This window comes from Coregonus lavaretus (genome assembly GCF_964263955.1).
Source record: "Coregonus lavaretus genome assembly, contig: HAP1_SCAFFOLD_7888, whole genome shotgun sequence".
Taxonomy (NCBI): domain Eukaryota; kingdom Metazoa; phylum Chordata; class Actinopteri; order Salmoniformes; family Salmonidae; genus Coregonus; species Coregonus lavaretus.
This window is the reverse complement of record NW_028159674.1, coordinates 238-22,500: the sequence shown is the minus strand read 5'-3', so window position 1 is coordinate 22,500 and position 22,263 is coordinate 238. Positions and strand designations below refer to the sequence as shown.

The 22,263-nt window shown below is 45.9% G+C and overlaps 1 protein-coding gene across 1 annotated transcript in view; it reads right to left on the bottom strand.

Moving 5' to 3' along the window:
- The window catches only part of LOC311122571 (transcription factor Sox-6-like), a 22,519-nt gene extending 573 nt beyond the window's left edge, over positions 1-21,946 (bottom strand). Inside the window, exons 1-3 of the mRNA XM_084196913.1 lie at positions 21,925-21,946; positions 20,987-21,055; positions 5,118-5,238 (exon numbers count right to left, since the gene is read on the bottom strand). Coding sequence (XP_084053039.1) covers positions 5,118-5,238; positions 20,987-21,055; positions 21,925-21,927 — 193 coding nt within the window. The 5' untranslated portion in view covers positions 21,928-21,946. The remainder of the gene's footprint in view (positions 1-5,117; positions 5,239-20,986; positions 21,056-21,924) is intronic.
- Between the last annotated feature and the right edge of the window lie 317 nt (positions 21,947-22,263).

The window sequence follows — 22,263 nt, the reverse complement described above, 5'->3', positions numbered from 1 at the left end:
TTGTTTGTTTGGCAGTGAGAGTCTTGGCAGACAAGAAGGAACAGTGCTTTAAGAAACTGGTTAGAACAAGTGTACTGTTACAATAACACGGTTAACAAATAACATTTTTATCTTGCTATCACATCAATCTAACCAGTATGAATTACCCTTTTTATATAATTTGTATTTTATTGCTTTACAGTGCCTTGGCTAGCTGTCAGTGAGTTTGAAGGACAGTCTATATGATTGATGTTGTGGGAGTGTTGAGTCTAACTCAGTACCAGAAGCCTTTACACTCAGCCCAGTGTGTTCAGACAGACAGACCAACCCCGGTGAGACGGGCCAGGCCAGTACTGTAGCCTACTGGGGGTTGACTGAAGCATGTGTACTGAGGGTAAATTGGCCCTAGTTCAGACCCCACTTCTACCTGTCACTTCATATGGTGCCATTAAGCCACAGGCATGACGGTGAATGTATATACCTTCTGTTTTGCGGAAGACACATTTCAGTTGAAAGCATTCAGTTGTACAACTGACTAGGGAGCCCCCTTTCCCTTTCAATTTCCCTTTTACTTCCTTCACCCTCACTTTGCAGTCTTGTACAGCACAGCACATTGTGATACAGCCAGGAAATTCCATCCCCATTTAAGGCAGGGGCAAATAAAATCACGCCAGTGAAGTGATTTCAAATTGTCTCGTAGAAAGGGTGCGGTGTGGGTCGTTACAACCCCCATGGGCTTTTTTCTCTCAATGCACCTCTCCTGCATGAGTATATACTGTAAAAAGCAGTGACTTCGAGGGGGGGGGGGCTCAATGACAAGTCATGTGAAACCAGGGAGGAAGTCATGTGAAACCAGGGAGGGGTCAGCTGCCAAGTGAGGACACCACCGGCACTGTACTGGGGGGTCTGGAGGGGGGTCTCGGGGGGTCTCGGGGGGTCTAGGGGGTCCAGGGTTGTATAAAGACTCCAGTAGACTGGGCGTGCTGCCAGCCTGGTGTCAGTAATGAAAGAGAATCAGGGTTTCAAGGGTGCTGCTGTCCTGAGGACGGCTGATCCCATGACTGATCCCATGGTCAGGCCTGGGTGATGGATCACTAGGAGGCTCCAACAGGGGAGGCCAGATGACGCCATGGCTGTGTCAGAGCTGGGTACATAACTCTGGCATATGGAGAAGGCACGCTATGGATAGGGTGTTTGTTGTCACTCCTGGAACTGCTGAGGGGATGAGATGGATGGATTCCCTTCATCATGACAAGTCGGCAGCCGTAGCCCTGATGCAGCACAGTGATCACTGTGATCAAAACAGGATCTCTCATCCATCCACAGTGATCACTGTGATCAAAACAGGATCTCTCATCCATCCACAGTGATCACTGTGATCAAAACAGGATCTCTCATCCATCCACAGTGAACCAAACTCAAGGGTGATTTCTGTCCTGTCAGAGCTTACATACAGAGGGTCCTCCATAGGAATCAACCAGTAATTTACCTCTGATATGGTCGGTACTACCAACGAGACCAGTATCAAAGACATTCCCTGTCCAACAAGACAGATGGGGCCAACGAGCCCCTAGCTGTTCAACATCATAATGCTATAGAGAAAGTGAAAGCAGAGACAGACAGGAGCTGCTGAATAATGTTTGAAGGTCTCTGTAGGTGATAGTAATGGTGGAGAGAGAGGTTCAACTCATCCTGCATTCCTTTCTCAGCCAGGTATCATGCTGCAAAACGGGCCAAATTAAGTGGAGTTGTGTGGGACTGAACGGCATCGGGCCCTGACCCTCTTTATCGGTGAGCACCCTCATCTAGTACAGGGCCCTCCAGCTGCCTGGAGCCTGTGCTTGAAGACACCACAGCATGAGAGCATGGGCTCAACACTAATGAAAATGAGTGGGTAGGACTATAGAGCAGGGCCTGACGCAGGAGAAGAGAAGATCCTTTCTCTAACAGAGCTCTTCACAACTAGGAACCTGATGCTAAGGGCAAGGGCAATCTAAAATATTCTGTCAGAATACTTGAGTTCTTTGAAAACAAGTGGCTATGGAATAAATGTTCAATTACTAACTCTATGCCCTATTTCATTTTCTCTGTTTGAAGTGCTAACAATGTCTCTATCCAGCTAAACAAGGCGGTGAGAGAGTTGGTGTTGAACAACAATTAGAAGGCCTAACACTTGTGAGCATGAATGGCTGACACAGATTCCATGGAGCTCTTATGCAGCTACTGTATTCAGTCACAAGAGGGACAGGCCCGTCGGTTATTGTGGGCCGGCCGAAACAGAAGTGTGGCAGCAGTCATTCCAGCAGGGTGTCTATGTGTGTCCTCATCATAGCATAGGGACCCAATGACCATGGAGTCATTCTGCAGGCCCATTAGACTACTATCAGAGTGAATGTCTCTGTGTCCATGTAAACAGAGCGAGCTGGGGTCTATTTGTTTAAAGGATGACCTGCGTCTCTGCTCTGCCATGCAACGTCAGGGCCATTGAGCACAGTGTGCAGAGTAGTTCTGTCGTTGTGGCAACACAGCGGGGTCAGGGTCATAAGCAGTGGTCCCTGGGAGGGTCTGTCTCATAAAGATGACATCAGATTAGTGTGCCCTAGCGTGGAAGTGAACGCTTGGCCACTTCACTAGTCTTCATGGAGGGTGGACACAGCAGCATCCTCTGCTCTATCAGACTGGTCATCAGATGGGATCTTGTGTTAGGGGGCTGAGGATAATAGAGCCGTTAAGCTACTTCAGTTGATGATGGTAGTCATTGGTAGTCACTTTCAGACCTTTTTTCCTTTTCTTTATGAATAACTCATGAATAATTCAGGATCTGTGTGTACACATGGCGACCCATGCATGCCGTGAGTCCATAATACCTCCTGTTATTTGTAATAAAACATTTTTTATGTCAAATGTATTAAAGAAATCAAACTGGCAAAATAATCCCCTCAGGCGCTTTGTTCAAGCTGTCATGCCTCTGTAGTTCCAAAATAGCTGACTTTTTTTTTCATCCTGTGGCTTTATAGTAAATGTATTAGCTGCACTAGCACACCTTTTAATGTTCTGCTATGTACCTGCTGACTAGACTAGCCAATCTTACTCGACCCCCTCTGCCTCCCTGCATGTCCTGGAGTTACCTCAATGTTGTGATAAGGTGCTAACAACAAATGTATTTCTGAGAGCATTCAGGACAGACAAAAGGAGGCCTGGACTTTCCCTCCCCCCAGGTCGGTCAGGGAGATGAGAAAACCCTTGCATGTGCAATTTGACTTTCCTTCCAGCCGATAGTCAATGTTCAGCAAGAAGGAAGAGGAATGCCCCAGCCATAGGGCTAAGGGGAGAGAGGCTGTGTGGCTGGGTCCACTCTGGGGCAGGGATCTGACTGAATATTTAAGGACAGAATCCCAGAGTGGCACATCTTTCATTCTCAGCAACACTGAGGCGAGGAGATCAGGGCGCGAGGTTACTGCCCTGGCAGGGAGTCGAACAACATGTCGTAGCAATTTCCCACAAATTTGTTTTGGGATTTGGAATGTGTTGCGTGTGGAGCCATTCTGTTTCTCTGTTCGTCACACAAAGGGAGAGGGAGGCATGCTGCTACAGGCAAGGGGAGAAGAGGCACCTCTGGGAGGGGGCCTGGCCTGCACCCTTCATCCCCACAGGACAAATGACGCTCGCCCTCCTCCTCTTCCTCCTCTCACTTTTACACTTTAACCCTGACTCTTCTAATCTCTTCTTTCTCCTGCTGTCTGTCTGTCTGTCTGTCTCTCTGGGTGAGTGACGTGTCAGCTCATCTCCATAAAGAGATACAGAGGGACAAGACACTATCTCAGGATAGTATGTATAGACATGAATACTGTAATGTTTCTGGTGCTATCACATTCCACCATTCGCAGTATGTTTAAATTGACATCTAAGCTGTACATAATCCTTTGAGCGATTGATGAGTACAGTGAGGGAGTGAGGGGGTCAGGGATGACCCAGGTAGAGTATTGTGTTACCGCAGCAGGCAGCTCCCTCAGCAGATTCTTCCACAGTGATTACAGCCAGAGAAGTCAAGACACTTTCATGTTGAAAAGCTGTTTACATTCCAGTGCTCCTTTACTCATATCCATTGTTGAACAGGCATGCTGCCTTGGAGATGAACACAGAACACTCCCCAAGGCTTGGCTCCATTTCCAAGGTGACATAGAGTAATGTACGTCATCTGCCTTGGCCTTACTGACTACACTTTTCTTTGATGCTGTATGGAGACTGGGATATGAGTAGTGTACAGATCCTATGATAACTGGGGCAGTGAAAATTAGGACTGAAAAAAAAGCATTACTGACATAAAATACATTTCAAGTAAATGTATGAAATATATACCCATAATAAATATGTAGGATAGAGTACATTGGGAAAGGTCCTTCATCAATGTCATAATATTACCCATGCTGTCAAAATGCACCTGTGTTTGTGAGGTGGAAAACTGCATCTCCATAACAGTGAGGGGTAGACAGAAAACAGGACAGACAGATACCAGGACAGACAGAAAACAGGACAGACAGAAAACAGGACAGACAGAAAACAGGACAGACAGAAAACAGGACAGACAGAAAACAGCACAGACAGAAAACAGGACAGACAGAAAACAGCACAGACAGCAAACAGGACAGACAGAAAACAGGACAGACAGAAAACAGGACAGATAGAAAACAGCACAGACAGCAAACAGGACAGACAGAAAACAGGACAGACAGAAAACAGGACAGACAGAGTCCGGACAGACAGAAAACAGCACAGACAGAAAACAGGCCAGACAGAGACACAGGACAGACAGAGACACAGGACAGACAGAAAACAGGACAGACAGAAAACAGGACAGAGACAGGACAGACAGAAAACAGGACAGACAGAAAACAGCACAGACAGCAAACAGGACAGACAGAAAACAGGACAGACAGAAAACAGGACAGACAGAGACAGGACAGACAGAAAACAGGACAGACAGAAAACAGGACAGACAGAAAACAGGCCAGACAGAGCACAGGACAGACAGAGACACAGGACAGACAGAAAACAGGACAGACAGAAAACAGGACAGACAGAAAACAGGACAGACAGAGACACAGAAAGAAACAACAGGGAGAAAGAGAGGAGCATACCTGGCTTGTAAGAGATTCCCGGTGGGAAGAGAAAGCCCTGCTGGGCTGCAGCGGCTGCTGCCAGGGTGCGTTGGTCGTGTGGAAAAATGGGGATCATGAGCGGAGGCATGTGACCCTGGACCTGCTGAACAGAGAGAGAAGCGGAGATCAGAGAGAGGCCTAGCTGAGCTACAGACACAAAGAGCAGCACACTGAGGCAAGCAGGCAGGCAGGGGGAGAGGAGAGGAGAGGGGAGCACAGAGCAGATCACAGCCCGGCCTAACGTGTCCTGACAGGGGGCTCTGCGGCTCTGACGGCCCTCGTGTGCTCACACAATACCTGGCCCGGCCACGTCTGTTCCTAATCCCCCAACACTATTTCACATCGGAACATCAAAGGACCCCGCCGCACGCGCATTGTTCACCCCCCCCCCCCCCCCCCCCCCCTCCCCGAGGCTGTGACACGTGGGAGGCAAAGGACGGGAATTGAGGTTACAGGATGTATTTGAGCACCTGTAGAGGGTTGTGTGGTGTGTACGGTGTGTGTACGGTGTGTGGGATGACTGATGGTGACAGATATAGACAGGTATGTGAATAGATCAACACAATGTCCTTAGGCTGTTCTCTATAGTGTTGGTGGTGTGGTGAGATGGGAGGTCGAACCATAACGCTTTATACAGACATGCACAAACACACAAACAACCAGCTGCCCTGACTGACAGGGGAAGATGAGCTCAGATATACAGCCTTTATCTCATAGTTTTGGAGGATCTTTTATACAAACGATAAAAGCCCATGCGATAATTTACAGCAACCGGCTTTCAGCTGGGAAAAAATTGAAGGCAGTCCAAAAGCGCTGTCTGTTTGTGATATTTCATCTTAACGTCCAGAGCCACGCCCTGCCCCCCACATATTCTACACTGCTCCTCAAACTGTCTAAACTGTTTCAGTCTAACATTATTAACCTTCACCGTCCACGCTGAAGCTGACTCTCCTGTTCTGACTCTCTACGGCAAGAGGAGAAATATGTGCTCTCGCTGTGTGTGTGAGTGTGTGTGTGTGTAAGTGTGTGTAAGTGTGTTTGTGTTGTGGATGCCTCTTACAGGCAGTGTAGTGTGTGGGGGGGTTTGGAATGAGACACATGTTGAGAGCTGAAGCAGGGCCCAATCTGACTGTGATCCTCTGCTTCCTGCCTGCCGGTGATGGGGCTCAGCTAGGCTGTGTTGGGCCTGCAAGGGTTAATCTAGCACCGGGCCAGCCTACCTCAGGGGAACCCGCCTGGAAAACGGGTTAATAAAGGTCAGCCCCCAAAATAAACACTTTACAGAATGTTTCTCCATTCATCCCTCTTTAAAATCAACTTGCAATAAAACGGGTCTGGGTGCAATTACTGCCGCAGCATTGGGGCATGAAATCAACCTGCTTCGAGCAATGACTTTTCCCCCACGTTCTAGCTGAGGTCTGCTTATGATCTCCACTTTTTATTCCGTCTGCTCCCCCTGTGTGCCCTGATCTGGTGCAGCAGTGCCTGTTCCCCACTGCTATATGTCCTCAGGACCACTCTATCGATCTGGCCAGAGGTGCAGAGGTAGACTGAAAACTAAATAAATAACACTTTCTGTCTACGGAGCTTTTCAACAAAGTGCAAGTATAGAAAGTACATCAGAAAGGAATGGAGAAGTATAGCATTTCCTTTTTCTTTACTATAATCTGAAAAGTATTTCCGTAAAATGTGCTGCGGCTGGAGAAAAGTACATGACCTGGAATAAAATGTATTTTTTATTGGGATTGGTGTTCCAGGTTTCCAGGTAGAGCGGATGAAAGATGGCCCTTGGCCCCGCATGTATAGAACATATGGGAAAACGCAACAATTAATGTCCCAACATGAGTTAGAGCCAGCGACAGGTGAAGGGGTACCCTGGGGAACAGGGCCTGCCCTGTGTTGGAGTGTTTGTACTATAAAACCAGATGAAGTATTTTTCTGAATGTACTGCACTCACGGTGCAGAGAAAGATTCTCTGAAGCAGACACTCTCCCTCCCGGTGTGTCAGTATTGAGTGTGTTAGTCTACCCTCAGGAAGGTTATTAAGGTCAGTCACATACATAATTGCAATTAACCTTACTCGCATTAAACTAGCAAAACAAATCACGCTAAAGCCAGGGTGTTACACTGAAACAGCTGCTCCAACGTAAGTGGAACTATTATTAAAATAAGCTGAATACACTGTGGCTCATAGATTCAACACATTTCATCATAATTATATTACTCCATAGCTATAAACGGCTTATATCACTGATAAATATTTATCTTAACTATTCCCTGTCATAATTTTTTGAAACAGTAATATCATCAATTTAGTTCTCTAATGAAATCAGACATACATATTTGTTCATACAAAAGACTGAAATAAATATGTTTAGGCATGTCGACACTAATTACTGTAGGGATCACTCTAGGAGCAGAATGAGATTCTGTTCAGATATCTGATGCCATATAATTGGAATCTGAGAGAAAATCTATATCAAGAAAATACAGTGTCAATCAGACAATCGCTAAATTCATCAAATATCCTGAATGTTGCCTAAAAACAAAACTGTAAATGAAAAGGGAAATCTATCCAGTGACAGCACTGTGTTTTTATTAAATAGATATCACAATAAAGAGATTTACTCAGGCAAGAGGAAATGTAAATGTGCATTGGGGGAAAATACGTGCATTGGGTTTGAATGGTTGTGTTTTACAGTAATGAGCACTGTGCATTAAACTTTAATTTACTCTGCTAATGTCAGAGAAAGGGAAATCAAATCTGGAGAAGCTTCAAAGTGCTATCTAATAGTGGAGGTTTGCCTTCAGCCTGTCAATTAACACATGGCACGGTAGTTGAGCAGACAATGCATTTATCAATTTACACATTATCACTGTCATTTTCCGTTGACTGGAAATGAATGCCAGTTATGAGGATACGTTGTTGATAAATTACAGATCAGCTCCCAGACAAAAGATTTCAATTTCAGTGTATGTTTGTGTGTTTGTGTGTGTCAGTTTCTCCACCCTTTGTGGCAACACCCAGACCCTGAAAGAGTTACCCTCAAGTTCATCTGCCTATTGGCTGGGTGCCCAGAATATTTCTATTGCCAGGATGATCTTGAGGAGTCTGATAGAATGAAGTGGAGCAGATGTGTTGGGCAGCGTCCTCCCCACTCCTGGTAAATACAGCGCATTGTTACGCTGGCACTGCTCTCTCTTTGTCTTAGCACTGCTAAGCACTGGATAATACCATTTCACGCCATCTGCCCCAAAGCTTCATTAAAGATACATGAATGGGCTATCTTATGAGGAACAGGTGCTATTGTTAGTCCCCGAAGACTGAGGATCGGACTCTGAATACTTGAGGAAGAGCATCTGTAGTGATCAGTCAGACAGATAGTTGGCTGGGGCTGCTCCCTCTGCCAGCACACACACCAACAGAGGTCTCCAGGGGTGAGAGAGGCCTCTCAACCGCCTTGCAACATGTATCATCAATTCAGATGACCTGATGAAGTCTGTACCAGTCCAGTGCGCAATCTGTTTTCCTCTCAACGATGTGCTTGCATAATGAGAAAAGGCACTAACTCTCAGTTTTAATTAGATTTAACACTGTGAACAAGATCTAAAAGAAACAGAAAAAAAAAATTACACAAACATATCTGTGAATATAATAAAAAATGACTGACAATAAAGTGTGTAAATCCAGCTTGAGTATATAGTGAGCGTCATTCTAACTGAATCAATGTCATTAGTGGAAGCGTTGACATCAGCACTACAGTGTTGTAATGGTTTACAGCAGCACCTAATCCTGGGGTCAGCCAGTGCAGAGAGCAGAGACAGCCAGAGGCCTGGGATTGACCATGGTCAGATTACCATTAGACACACTCAGAGTAAGAGACAGGGCTATCACACACACACTGACAAACACACAGACACATGCACGCACACAAACACGCGCATGGAAACAAACACATACAGGTGCAAATGGAGATGTACAAGCCATTACTGTGCTCAATAGGGCCCCTGTCAGTACCTATGCTCTTCACTGTCTGTAGCGGTCTTTACCCAGGGCCCAGCAGACACCCTGCAGCACTACCGACCCAGCCCAGCAGGCCCTCCCGCACCCCCAAATACTAACACAGTCTAATCCTCACCAAGCGTCACTCTGGGATGCTGTCTTCTTCCCCTTTTTAAAGGAGGAGGGGAGTTGTTTTAACATGTCCAAATTCCCTCAACCTTGACAAGATGAGATAGAAGACAGAAAAGGAAAGAAAGAAAATGGCTGATTTTTTTCTCACTGTGTTTTCAAAGTTGGAGCTGCTGAGAGGCACAGTGGGAGTCTCAGGTGAAATGTCTAAACGGTAGTGCTACCCAGATGTGTTTGGAGGAATATCAGACCTGTATTTATCAGAGGTTTCATCTTTATTCATTTGATTTAAAGAGAGTCACCCAGAGTATAGGAGTCTAATAACATGACTTGTGCAGTATTACACTATAAAGCTAAATAGACAATTAGGCAAAAAATTGACTAGAAATCACTGACAGGGAGTCTAAATGTGCTTATAAACCTACACTATTTCTGCCAGCTGTTCTGCCACAGCTCCAGCAATCCCACTTTTCACATCTTACCTGAGGAGTTAGAAAATAAATTGGGCTGATATAGTTTTACCCAGAGAGGACTTGCTCCAGCTGTTACTGTAAGTACTGATAGTTGACACGTCGTTCCCCCCTACTCTCCAATGAGTCACACACCAAACGCCTGCAAGTGGAAAGCATTTTAGGTGATCCATTTGAAGGTAAAGCGATCTACAGGAAGCTGGCAGCCCTGGCTTCATCCCCACAGAAAGCACTGTAACACTGACACCAGACGGTCATGTGAACTCAACACCCGGCCTGCTACTGTGCTGCAGAGAGAGAGAGAGAGAGAGAGAGAGAGAGAGAGAGAGAGAGAGAGAGAGAGAGAGAGCTGTGCGAGTGCTTTCTGGAGCCCAACCAGGAGGAAAATCACTGAATGGAACCACTCATGGGCTCTAGAGTCTGTGCATTACTTTGTTCTAGAGAGTTCAATTCATAAAACAATCCCAGAGATCCCCAAGCACACATTACTCCCACATCACAGGTCATTTATCAGTTAACCGCACCCCTCCAGTGTGAACGCACCACGGCTTTACGCACTAATCCAACACAGGCTCTCACACACACACAGGCACGTGCACACTCACAAAGATACAATGTGACAGCACAAAAGGGTGCACACACACACACACCCACACCCACACAGACCCACACACACAGTCCAGTGTAGTGGTGTTATCAGAGTCCCAGACATTGTGCTCTGTGGCTGTTTGGTGTGTGATGGTAATCAGGCCAGTGGATCGATAGCGCTGAGCCAGACTTTGATCCCTCAGCCTTGTGGCTAGCTGGTATTAAGGCCAGGTCTCCACCTCCACCTCCCTCCCCTCCACCTCCCTCCCAGACTAGAGAACATTGTTCCCTTTACTCTGAAATGGGAGCCCAATCTACTACAGAGGTACAGGTCAGCAACAAAAGGTCCTTGTCATGGACATGACTGTGACCCATCTCCCCCCTCCTCCGGACCCTTAGACCTCACATTTAGCCAGCAGGTAAAACATTAACATCGTCTGCCAAAGGACACAAGTCATTCTCTATTCTGCTGGAGAAGCGTCTGAGGCGTCTGAGCAAGAGTCTGACTAATAACAAGTGTACGCTACGCCGCTGCACTTTGACAACAGGGACTGTCTGGAGGGTAGGGGTGGGGGGTAGTATAAAAATATATATATATGCACTCACTAACTGTAAGTCGCTCTGGATAAGAGCGTCTGCTAAATGACTAAAATGTAATAATGGGTAGTGTCCCGTCTCCCTCCAGTTTATCTGCAGTAAAGAGCAGGGTAAGGTGCAGAGGAATCCGACACTGGGGTGAGGTCGGGCCGTCTGGGGAATAACCAATAGATGACTTCTTGTTCCACTAATTCCTTACACAGTAAAACAAGCTCTCTTGGAATGGAGCCATTCCAATATGTCTATATTAAGTCTGCTGCTGTTAAAAAGCAGGGCAGACAGCACCCTCCAGCCCAGCCCCCTCCCTCCCCCTGACTTCCCCTGGTTCCAGGCTGGCTCAAGAACTCTGCACTGACTGGAGGCTGCTGTAATCTACTGTACTATATGCCACACTGGAAACCATTCATACAGTTTGTCAGTACACTAAAGGTTATACCTAAAGAATTATAGGACATTTAGAAGTGTGATGTTTAGGTTATGATAGAAAAAGTAATATGAGACTTTCCAATCATAATGCTGAAAATAAGAATAGAATATGATGCAACATACCAGTATGTTGGTGAATGTTACTGATGTTCAGTAAATTGGTTAAAGCAGTAAAATGTTAAGAGTACAAAGCAGAATAATTAAGCTTGGGGACTCCCTCAAACAGCATGGACAAGGGCTTTGCCACCCCGGCCCTAAGAAAATACGGGCCCCCTTTCTCCCTGCCGGCTGGCCGCACACACTAGATCCTATTAATGCAGCCCTCTCCCTGTGAGTGTGCCCACTGTGGAGGCCGAGGGCTGCGCAGAGCCAACGCAAAGACAAAACAGTTTGCTCAACATTAGCAGGGAAAACACTGGCCGAGCGGAGAGGGAGAGGAAACTAAGTCAACTTCACACTGGAGGATGTGTTCTCCGTCAACTGATATTTTCCTTTGGAGCACGGGGTACAATGAGTGCTAAGTATAAGGCGACTGGCCACCTTCATCCAGGAAAGGATTGTGGGGAGCAATAGAGTTATAAACAGGTGCTTTATAATGATATTCAGAGGTCATAGAGTACGGCTTTATGTATCATAGCTACGGTTGGCCTCGTTTCAGTATCAGTAATGAGCTGTAAAGTGCTCCTGTTAGGGTTATGAAGTTTATTTAGCAGTATTGTCTTATCACAGAGCTCACTAGGTTCCCTAATGCCTGATGAGATGCACTACAGCTCCAGTGATCTGCTGTCTTGTGTTGATTACTGTTATCACTAGCATTGAGCTGCTATGAGAGGCTGCAGTGTCCTGGCATAAATTACCAAGTCCCAGTGCTTGTTTGGAATCCCCTCAGGTGACTAATTTAAGACAGACACTCAGGTGTGACTTTACACATTACACCTGTTCATGTGACAGCCCTTGTCAAGATGCAGGCAGTTCATTAACGCAGCCTAAACGTGCGAGGTGTGGGAACACAAAGACGCCGCGTTGCCCTGCTGATAATTACAAGACCGCTAGGAGATGTTGTGTCATTAACATTAATAATGGAGGCGTGTTTATGTACATGCTTACATCACCGACAAAGACGTGTGTTCCTAGCATATGTTCCCCACACAAACGTGCCTTTGTGTGCCAGGCAGGCAGCCTCTATGAACCCATCACATCGTGTAAGTACTGGGGATGTGTATCTTTCAACGTTTACACTCTCCAGTTTGCCATTCACAAGCCAGGGCCCAGTGTCAGAGGAAATGGTTCCTAATGCAATAATAAGGCCATTCAATATCCCCACTCTCTGTGTGTACCTTAACCCTGACCTAACGAAGAAAAGGAAGCCGGAAGAGTCTTTCAGCGGCAAGGGAGACGTACGTCGACAAAACCTACAGACCAAATTGTCCCAGATAGCCTGCACTGTTTATATTCTAAATGTCTGAATTTGTTTTAACAGGCCAGCGACGTTACTGGTCTAGCCGTTCATCTACTTAGCTTAATTTCCAAACCATCACAGCCATTGCTGAGGTTGTATCTATTAAGCCTTTTTTGTGCATCATTAAGTTTTAAAAGGGGCGCGATAGCGTTATTGTTCAAATTGCACACGACTTTATTTAACGTCAGCATTTCTTCTGCTTCCTGACAAGAAGTCACATTTCATAACTAATTAAATTGATCCCTCCCCCCGCCCAACGCAGGCCACTAAATGGAATTATTTGCATCCAAGTGTCAATATATTAAATCACAGGGGCTAATGAGTTGGGTCAATGCTTTCTTTTATCTTTAGTCTTGCATGTGCACATCTTCATCAGCTAACAGTCTCCTTTAACTGGTGGATGAGCATGTTATGTAGGGCTGGATCTATAGAGCTATCTCCCTCCCTGGGCTCAAGCCAATATGATTTGATGAGACCGTTAGGGCCCCAGCATAATCCCACTACTGCCAGCCTAGCTAAACGTATGAAAACACGCTATCACTTCCTGTTCTATTATTCTCTGGCTGTGCTAATTGGGGAACTTACACATTCCCTTTAACAATGTCTATTTTGGTGTGTTTTGCCAATGCATTAATAAGAGTCTCTTAGAAGATAATTTGCACCCTGGAAAACAACAGAAACATCTGAGAGGCATAAATTAGGAGCCATTATCTTTGTTCAATTAGCAGCCACCCTTGTGTTTATCTAAAGTTCATTTTAAATTATTCACCATTATGTGGTAGCTGTGTGCTTTGTTCCAGCTAAAATGTTCACCAAATAAAATGTTGGGTGCAATTACCGTTCATTGGATTACAAGGGCAAAGCATATTGTGTGTAGACTACAGTACAGTAAGCCAGTAAATTGGGGGAATTACTGTATTGGCTTGTGCCACATGATCTTTAGATAGGGCGTGACGGGCAAGGAACCTTATTACAATGACTGTAAATAATGAAAACCGAGCAGGAGCCAGAGTGACCTTTAGAGAGTATGGCACCGGGCAGAAATGGACCACTTGGGCTGGAGTAGTTATCTACAAACTGTAGTCAATGACTCACAAACAAGACTCCCACTCTTGCATTTGCCCTGATAATCTTCTGTATGTTCCACTATAGGTTAGAAGGCTACGAGTCATGTTCAAGGAATTTGTGTGTGACTCAGAGACACACTAACAGGAGAGCCACCCACCACACTGCTGCAGTAGGACTGGAGCTGCTCACCTGCACACTGTCTAGCATAGCAGCAGTAGCACCTTACTGATAGACAGACAGACAGACAGACAGACAGACAGACAGACAGACAGACAGACAGACAGACAGACAGACAGACAGACAGACAGACAGACAGACAGACAGACAGACAGACAGACAGACAGACAGACAGACAGACAGACAGACAGACAGACAGACAGACAGACAGACAGACAGACAGACAGACAGACAGACAGACAGACAGACAGACAGACAGACAGACAGACAGACAGGGGCCTCTCTCTGTGCCCATATAGAGGGGAGAGGGATTGTTGCCTTTATTCAAAACCAATGTGTGTGTGACACAAAGGGCTCTGTGTTTAATTAGGAGGTCCCTATTGCCTGGGCAGACAGGACCCGCTTTTATAGAGCTTCCCCTGTGAATTCTATCAGCGCTTTGCAACACTGGGACACGGAGCTGCATCCTGAAAATCTCTAAAAAGGCTGCTATTCTTTCTAATGTGTTTTTGTGGGATTTCAAAAACAGACTCAGAGAGACAGAGAAAAACTGGTAGGTTAATAAAAGCAAATGATGTATTCAGGAATTTGTGGCATAGTCTGTTCATCAACGATAATGGTAAAGAAGAAAAACATGATTAAATTACAGCTCCATGAGTATCTGCATGTAATGGAATGAATCCTACCTTGAGACAGACACACCTACGTAACTTCAACTGTATGCCAATTTGAGCCTTTAAAAGCAAACACTGTCAAAAAAAAGTTTGATTGTTTAAAGGAACCTTGTGGATACATGTGTCATACCTAGGTTTGTGTAGGTTTGTGTCAACCAGGATTTCGGGAAACCAGGGAATTTATTGAAAGTTCCCAGAATGTTGCAACCCTAGTCATACCCAAAAAATATATATCAAGTGAGAAAGGAAGCTGCTACTGATTAACCCTTTATCGGGGCCCTGGCCTGGCTGGCCCCTGGACCACTGGGCCTGTCATGCTTCTTCAAGCTCTACTGCTGTTAAATGACCACAGCAGAGGGAGGGAGGTCGGCTCCGCAACCCTGGGGATACTGCGCTGCACATATGAGAATCAGGCCCTCGCTAGCTCTTGAGCAGGGCCATATGTCTCTATGTCTGTCTGTCAGTCAGCCAGCCAGGCCCCGGAGAGTAGAGCTTCTCCTCAGGCTGCTCCTTTCTCTGTTAACACTCACCTATAACACACTGACAAACACACAAACCCATAGGATACACACACATACACACACAAATACAAGCACGGACATATCAACATATAAAGGCACCCACATATGTACACAAGTTCTACAGTATGTGTGTTGTTGTGTTGTGGTGTTGCTGTGCTTTATAGGAGTGTGTCTGCCTGGCAGGCTAGGGCTGTGGAGGTGGTTAGCTAGCCCTTGTGTAATTAAATTGCATCTTTAATCTGGGAACTGTCTGCAGCTATTATCATTTAACCCTTGGAAGTCCCCTGCTGTTCCTCCACACCATTTAAAACCACATGTGAGGAAACCTTTTCCACTTTGAAGTGAGCGCTGACAACAAGGCACTGGTCTTTTCTCTTTTAACTAAGGCAATGGAACTTCTTTAAAGCCAAACAACGAGTACCAGCACACTCTGTGCTCTTGGGAGATGCTATGGGTGACAAAATATTATGGGGAGGAAATAATTATGTCTGCATTACATTAGAGATTTTTTTATTTTTACTTTGTATATTTTTATAGTAACATAAATAAATGTAATAGTTCAATAGCCTAAAGTCCAAAACAGCTCCAAATAGAACACATATCTAAGAACAATAATTCTCTATATAAAGTGAATCTACAATAGGCATCATTCCCAGCCAGAGGGATAAATAGAGATGAATGAAGTGTAGAGTGACTCAAAATGAGTGGATCAGTGGACGGTAGGGGTGTGGAGGGCTTGGGGGAGAGGGGGTTGACAGCGGAAGACAGCCACGTGGAGGTCCTTCACAGGAGCAGGAGAAGGAAAAGCAGCTCTGAGCTAGATAAGTAGAACCAGACCTGGCCAATGACGAGAGTGTTTAAGGCTGCTGGATTAAAAGGGTGAACCAACAATGGCCTCCATAGAAAATCCCTATCAGTGGGATAGTTATATCACTGCTAAACATACGATGCAATAACGCCAGCTCAGAGTTAAATTATAAACATAGCTAATTAATTATGGATTGCTCCTGTGTTATTGTTAATGTGAGGACAGACAGACACATTGAAATTGACCTAACAGGGTTTTTCTGATTAAAAGCATCCCCCCATTTCATCTGGGGAGCTCCGTTCTTTAACCTTTACTGTGTGAAGATAAAGTTCAGCCTTTCAGGGAATATTTATTATCTTGTGCGTGTGTGTGTCACTTCGTCTCACACCGTACCAGCCCCATCCTTCAGGAATGCATGGACTGTTGCCATCCCCATGCGCAGGAGATACACGGCAGCTCTGAAGCCTTGTGAGAGCGCAGGAATTTCCACCTGGCCTGGATCTGTGTGAGAGCTCTGAGGGCAGAGGGGCTGGTGGGGATGGGGGGCTGGTGGGGATGGGGGCTGGTGGGGATGGGGGCTGGTGGGGATGGGGGGCTGGAGGGCTGGAGCATGGGAAAGGACAGCAAACTGTTACTGTAGCCGGAGAGATGCACTCCATCACAGCACAGCACGGCAAGGCAGCCCCCCCCCCCCCACAACACCCCTCTGACTCCCACCTGTCATCACAACCTCCCAGTCAGATGGCCCCTGTGGGCAGGGAGCAGACCTCCAAACAATCACTACCCCAAATACACTGAGGTCCTCTGAGTCTGGAGTTGGCACTGGGTTGGATCAAATGCAGCCATTAGAGAAACTAATACAAATTCCTCCAATCCATGGCGATTATCTCTATATAAAAATATCCTCTTCACAGAAACATGTGTTTGGCCAACAACAGCAGTCACCACCATTTTATTAACTAATTTCATAGACTGCTACCCATGCTGCTAACATATGGCTGTGCTGCCATTTACTCCTACATAATTACAGAAAGCCATATGAAAGACTCAGCCTGGGCTCTGACGCTAAAATAAACCGGATTTGTTGCTATTGGGGAGGAATAAAAAGTGGGTGTGATTGTCAAGGAGACAGCCCCTAACAGTCCAATCGAGTGCCGGTCGATGTGGTTGATTGATGCAGAGGCTAAACAAACAGGCAGAACAGAGCTCTGCTTAGCGTCTATTTCTGCCTTTCTGTCTCCTTTACTTACTTACTTGATGACTTTCTTATGTAAGAAACACATGCTCTGTTACGGATCAGATTTACTTCAACATTTTGCTTTTAATTGTCACAAGCCTCTCGTTGATTCCCTAACGGTGTTTATCAAGTTTAATACTTGATTCACATAACAGTAATCCTCTCCCTGGACGGAATTAGTTTAACAACAACAAGGGACGGCTAGAGGAATAAAAAACGAGAGTTTGGAAAAAAACACAGAGCCTTGAGCTTTAAACTTCTGATAAGCCCCTAACGCCGTAATCAAAACATCTGCTATCTTAAAACAAGTGACATTGTAATCCCGAAGGACAAAGACTCAATCTTTCTCCCTCCTCTAAGTAGAACTGGATGAAAAGAGAGAGAAGGCCATTCAAAAGGAGACTCGATTAAATTGGACCGTGCCTGGTTCCAGACCACGCTGCCTGTTTCTGCACACCCCTCCCTCCCTCCCTCCCTCCCTCCCTCCCTCCCTCCCTCCCTCCCTCCCTCCCTCCCTCAAAGAAAACCCCTGAAAGTGCATGGCGTACCAGGGAGGGTGTCCAGTTACGGTCCTGGTGTTTTTATTTGGACTCCTCCAGTCTGGTTTACAGCCCCCACTGATGTGATCAGTTACATCATCAATATGGGACCACAATCTGAAGCGCTTTCCCCCTGGAGCCAAACCAGAAGCACTTTGATGGCAAGGAGGAGGATCTCTAGTAAAGTCCACTGTTCTCCATACTAACAGCAGGGTAACCCAATCCCCCAGTGCTGTTTTACCACTGCTAAAAGTCTGCAACATGCAGGCTGGAAGCTTGTTTAGAGTACTAATTAACTCAAAGCTGTTGTATATTAAGAGGACGGGGGCATTTTTAAGAGCGGGACTCTAATGAAAACAGAGTGCCGCCAAGGTGCCTCGCTACCTCGCCCCTGCCTGCCTCATCCCTCCCCTCATCTCTCCCTCATCCCTCTGGTTGGCTATCTTTACGAGCGGCCAGACCAGCGCCACACAGGACAGAGTAAAACTGGGTCACGAGGGGAAAAAATGTAATGAAGTAAGCATTAAAGGACTTGTGGTAGGATAAACAAAATGTCTAACATGATCAAACTGATTTGAAGTTGTTGTGAGAGTAATCTATGCTTGATAAGGGCCTGGTGAGGCTTGTAAACAAGCAGATAGACTGAGGGGAGTGCAGCAGATGGTATAAATAAGTGTCTCTTTTGTTTAATTGTAGATATAGTGGTGTTTCATCAGGACAGATCACAAGGACAGAGTCTGGGGAAAGCTGCCTTGGCTGGAGACACAGATCTTTACATCTAGGGGCCTCTCTATCTGTTTGAAATAGATCCATACACTTTCAGTACCTCCCCAAGTCTGGTGGAAGAGATATAACACCCTCCTCCCTGAACTGCTCATCAAGGGGAATTTCCAGGTAGCACATTAGTCTTTAACCACAGCATGAAAGTGTGGAGTGTGGACCTGTCAAAGTATGATGTGTTGTGGTGGTGTGTCAGCGAGCCCAGGAGTAGAGTCCTTATTAAGGGGGCTTGGTCCCAGGGCATAGGGTGCTTCATTCTAGCATGTATGCTAGTGAAGGTACTGTGCTCTGTTCTAGAGAGCAGAGTGAGTTCCTCTTTAGTGGAGTGATGGGGAGTCATTTCTCACAAACACTGTGGACAGTGACAGCAGCACCAGAGGGGCCAGCTCTCTGGCCTCTCCAGCAGAAGCAGACATTGACAGTGGGGCCTTTCTCTTGGGAAGTGCACTTGAAAGGGGGATTTTTATGGCCCAGCACTAAATCCTGCTTTTGTGCTTAATGCTGTGTAAATCCAAGGGGTTTGCTTTTCTGTTTTGCCTCCACACATCACAGGGACTGTGGACTGGGAGAGGCCTGGAGGAGTGGAGAGGGAAGGGGGTGAAGAGGGGATCTATAGCCCACTCCACCATTCAACAACGTACGCCTACTAGAGCAGGGACAGATCTTCAGCCAGGGAAAACATGCTTCCTAAATTTATTTCAAAGTATGGAACTGATAATGAAGCCATTTGTGATGGTGAATTGAGAGGAGAATTATGTTTTAATGATCCTCCTCAGAACAGAGAACAGAGATTGGGACAGAGAGAGAGAGAGAGAGAGAGAGAGAGAGAGAGAGAGAGAGAGAGAGAGAGAGAGAGAGAGAGAGAGAGAGAGAGAGAGAGAGAGAGAGAGAGAGAGTTGGTAGTGAGTGTGTGTTGGTTGTGAGTGTGTGTTGGTAGTGAGTGTGTAGTGGTAGTGAGTGTGTGTTAGTAGTGAGCGTGTCTTGGTAGTGAGTGTGTGTTAGTAGTGAGCGTGTGTTGGTAGTGAGTGTGAGTTAGTAGTGAGTGTGTGTTGGTAGTGAGTGTGTAGTGGTAGCAGGATAAGTAATAGGTGGGTCATAGAAGAAGACTGCTCCTGGCACCAGACCCACCCTACAGTAAAGCCTTGGTTTTCTTCAGACGGCTGGGCTGGGGCAACGGCCTTGACTACAGCCAGCCACTGACCGACCACCCCTACCCAGAGTAACCCAGCCCAGCCCTAGCCAGCCTGTCTGTGTCCAACACTCAGCATGGGTGGTCCCTAACCTGACCACACTGTACTGTACCGCCTCACCAACACACATGCCCAACACTCCCCACATACACATCCCACACACTGGCACTCCCCCTCCTCTCCTCTCCTCCTGCTACATCTCATGCTGTTTTCTTTCTTTCTTTCAGCAAATATGCCATGTTTATTTATGGTGCCCTCGTTACATTTTTCTTGGTTTGTGTCTCGTGTGAATACTCTCGCCCCCTCCTCCCCCATTTACATTTTTTTCTCAATTTTCCATAATTACTTAAGGGGAGAAAAGAACACAATCCACTTTGGAGAGAAAATGCACAGCAATGACCACCACCGTATACACTGACATTACTCCAATAAAACCTTCATTTTCAATCTGAGCTGAGCATAAAACGAGCTATTCTAAGTGCACCTTTATAAATATATAAAGTAAATGAACAAACATTTGTAGGACTTTAACTGAATACTGTATAAACAAACTTCTTCTTCCACCAAAAACAGTATCTCCCTTAACCACCACATTGAGGTGAACAAGGCTCTTCCCCTCACTAACAATATGCTGTGAACTGTAGCCCCGGTGCTGTCAAAAGGCCTGCCACGTCACTCAACTGGGATGGTATCATTTCAAAGGCAGCATTTACCAGCCTCTTTCATGTCCCCACCTCCACCCTCCAGGCACTTCTCTCTCTACCAGCAGCAGCACGCTTCATTAGGTGTTGTTACTTTCTCTTCTCTCCATCTTTGTTAATTAGGATGTGATAATTATTCCCCTCCATCTTTACCCCTCCCAATTACCAATGGCCAATTATCATGTGATGTGAATGACGACTGTAAGAGAGAGTGACAGAAGAATGAAGCGAGAGATATCAAAAAGAGAAAGAAAGAATGCGATGGAGAGAAAGATAAAGAAAGACAGTAAAGTACCAGTGTTAGGCTGTAAACCTCTTAGTGGATATTGGGATTATAATATACGGTATGTAAATGTGTGTAATATCTGTCAGATAGAAACCTATGAGATTTGACATGTGGCCTGTGGTGGGGTGTGGCTGGGTAAGGAAAGGCCAGTGAGAGGGTGGGAGGGTGAGGGGAACACATGAACGAGCCACTGACCTGAATCTGCTGCTGGAGGATATTGATTTTGTGCTGCTGCTGCAGAAGCTGCTGCTGTTGTCTGGCAATCTGTAGATGAACACCAGAGAAGAAGAGTCACAACAGTCAGAAACATGTTCCTTTAATCTCAGAGTACAGTAAATGCTTATACCACTCAGCCAGGCCGGGGACTGACTATCAACTGACACTAAGGAAAACATGACACTGTAACTGCAGGACAGTATTTGCAAACAAGACATCATGGTGATCTGAGCCCCATTACAACATATCACCACCTGCCTAAAGACATGACAGAAGTCAACAGTGGCCTTCAGCATTAGGCACAGTATACCAGAGCTGTAGATTTTGTGGTATTGCTGGCCTAGCGTGCTTGGCTAGGAGGGCTGTGATGGGCAGTCTGAGATGGGGAAGCAGAGAGGGAGATTGACGTGTTTACGATGGTGGTAACTGGTGTGGGCTGAGCTGGGCTGTGCCGGGCCGGGCCAGGCTGGGTAGGAGTGTTCTGGCAGACTCCTATCCCTCTCGTCTGAGTGGCACTGCATCTGCCGGCGAACAGCCCCCCATCTATCCCAGCAGCCTCTCTGTCTAACTACACGCTCGCTTCATTGAGCATGACAACCTAGTTTTAAGTGTCATTTAATTTTCATTTTCAAATATAATTACAAAGTGTTCACTGTAAGATATCACTCGTCTGCAAATGTGTCAGGATTAATTTGTCCTGGCTTCTTCACGAGTGTCAACAGTTAATTACTGTGTCGTGTCTGGGTGGCTAAATGACGTTCTAACTCTGGGCAGGCTCCTCTCATCTTCTCCCCCCACTATTCCACCCTTTTCTACTCCATTGGGGGATAGACAGATCTGCTGTCTCTCATACATGATGACAAAACATGCAAATATCCTAAATCATTATATAATTTATTAATATCAACATAGCATACCATGGAACACCCTTCTTCATAATACTGTGATTTCACATATGGAAGAAAACAAAAAAACAAATTTAGTTTATAGTAAAAGATGATTGAACAATAGCATGATTGAACGGTATACAGTACTGTACATAAAATCCCAGGTAATTGACCTTTACAGTTATTAGCACATGCAGGAGTGAAAGCTGTAGGGAGAAGCTAACTGTAAGTGTAGGCTATACTCCAGGCTGGTAATTTACTCTTGGCCATTAGGAGGCTTGGTGATAATAAACCCGTCGCCAGTGTGGACAGATCCATCCTTATTTCCAACCAGACATTAACATAGTTCATGGGCTGTGCTAATTTGCT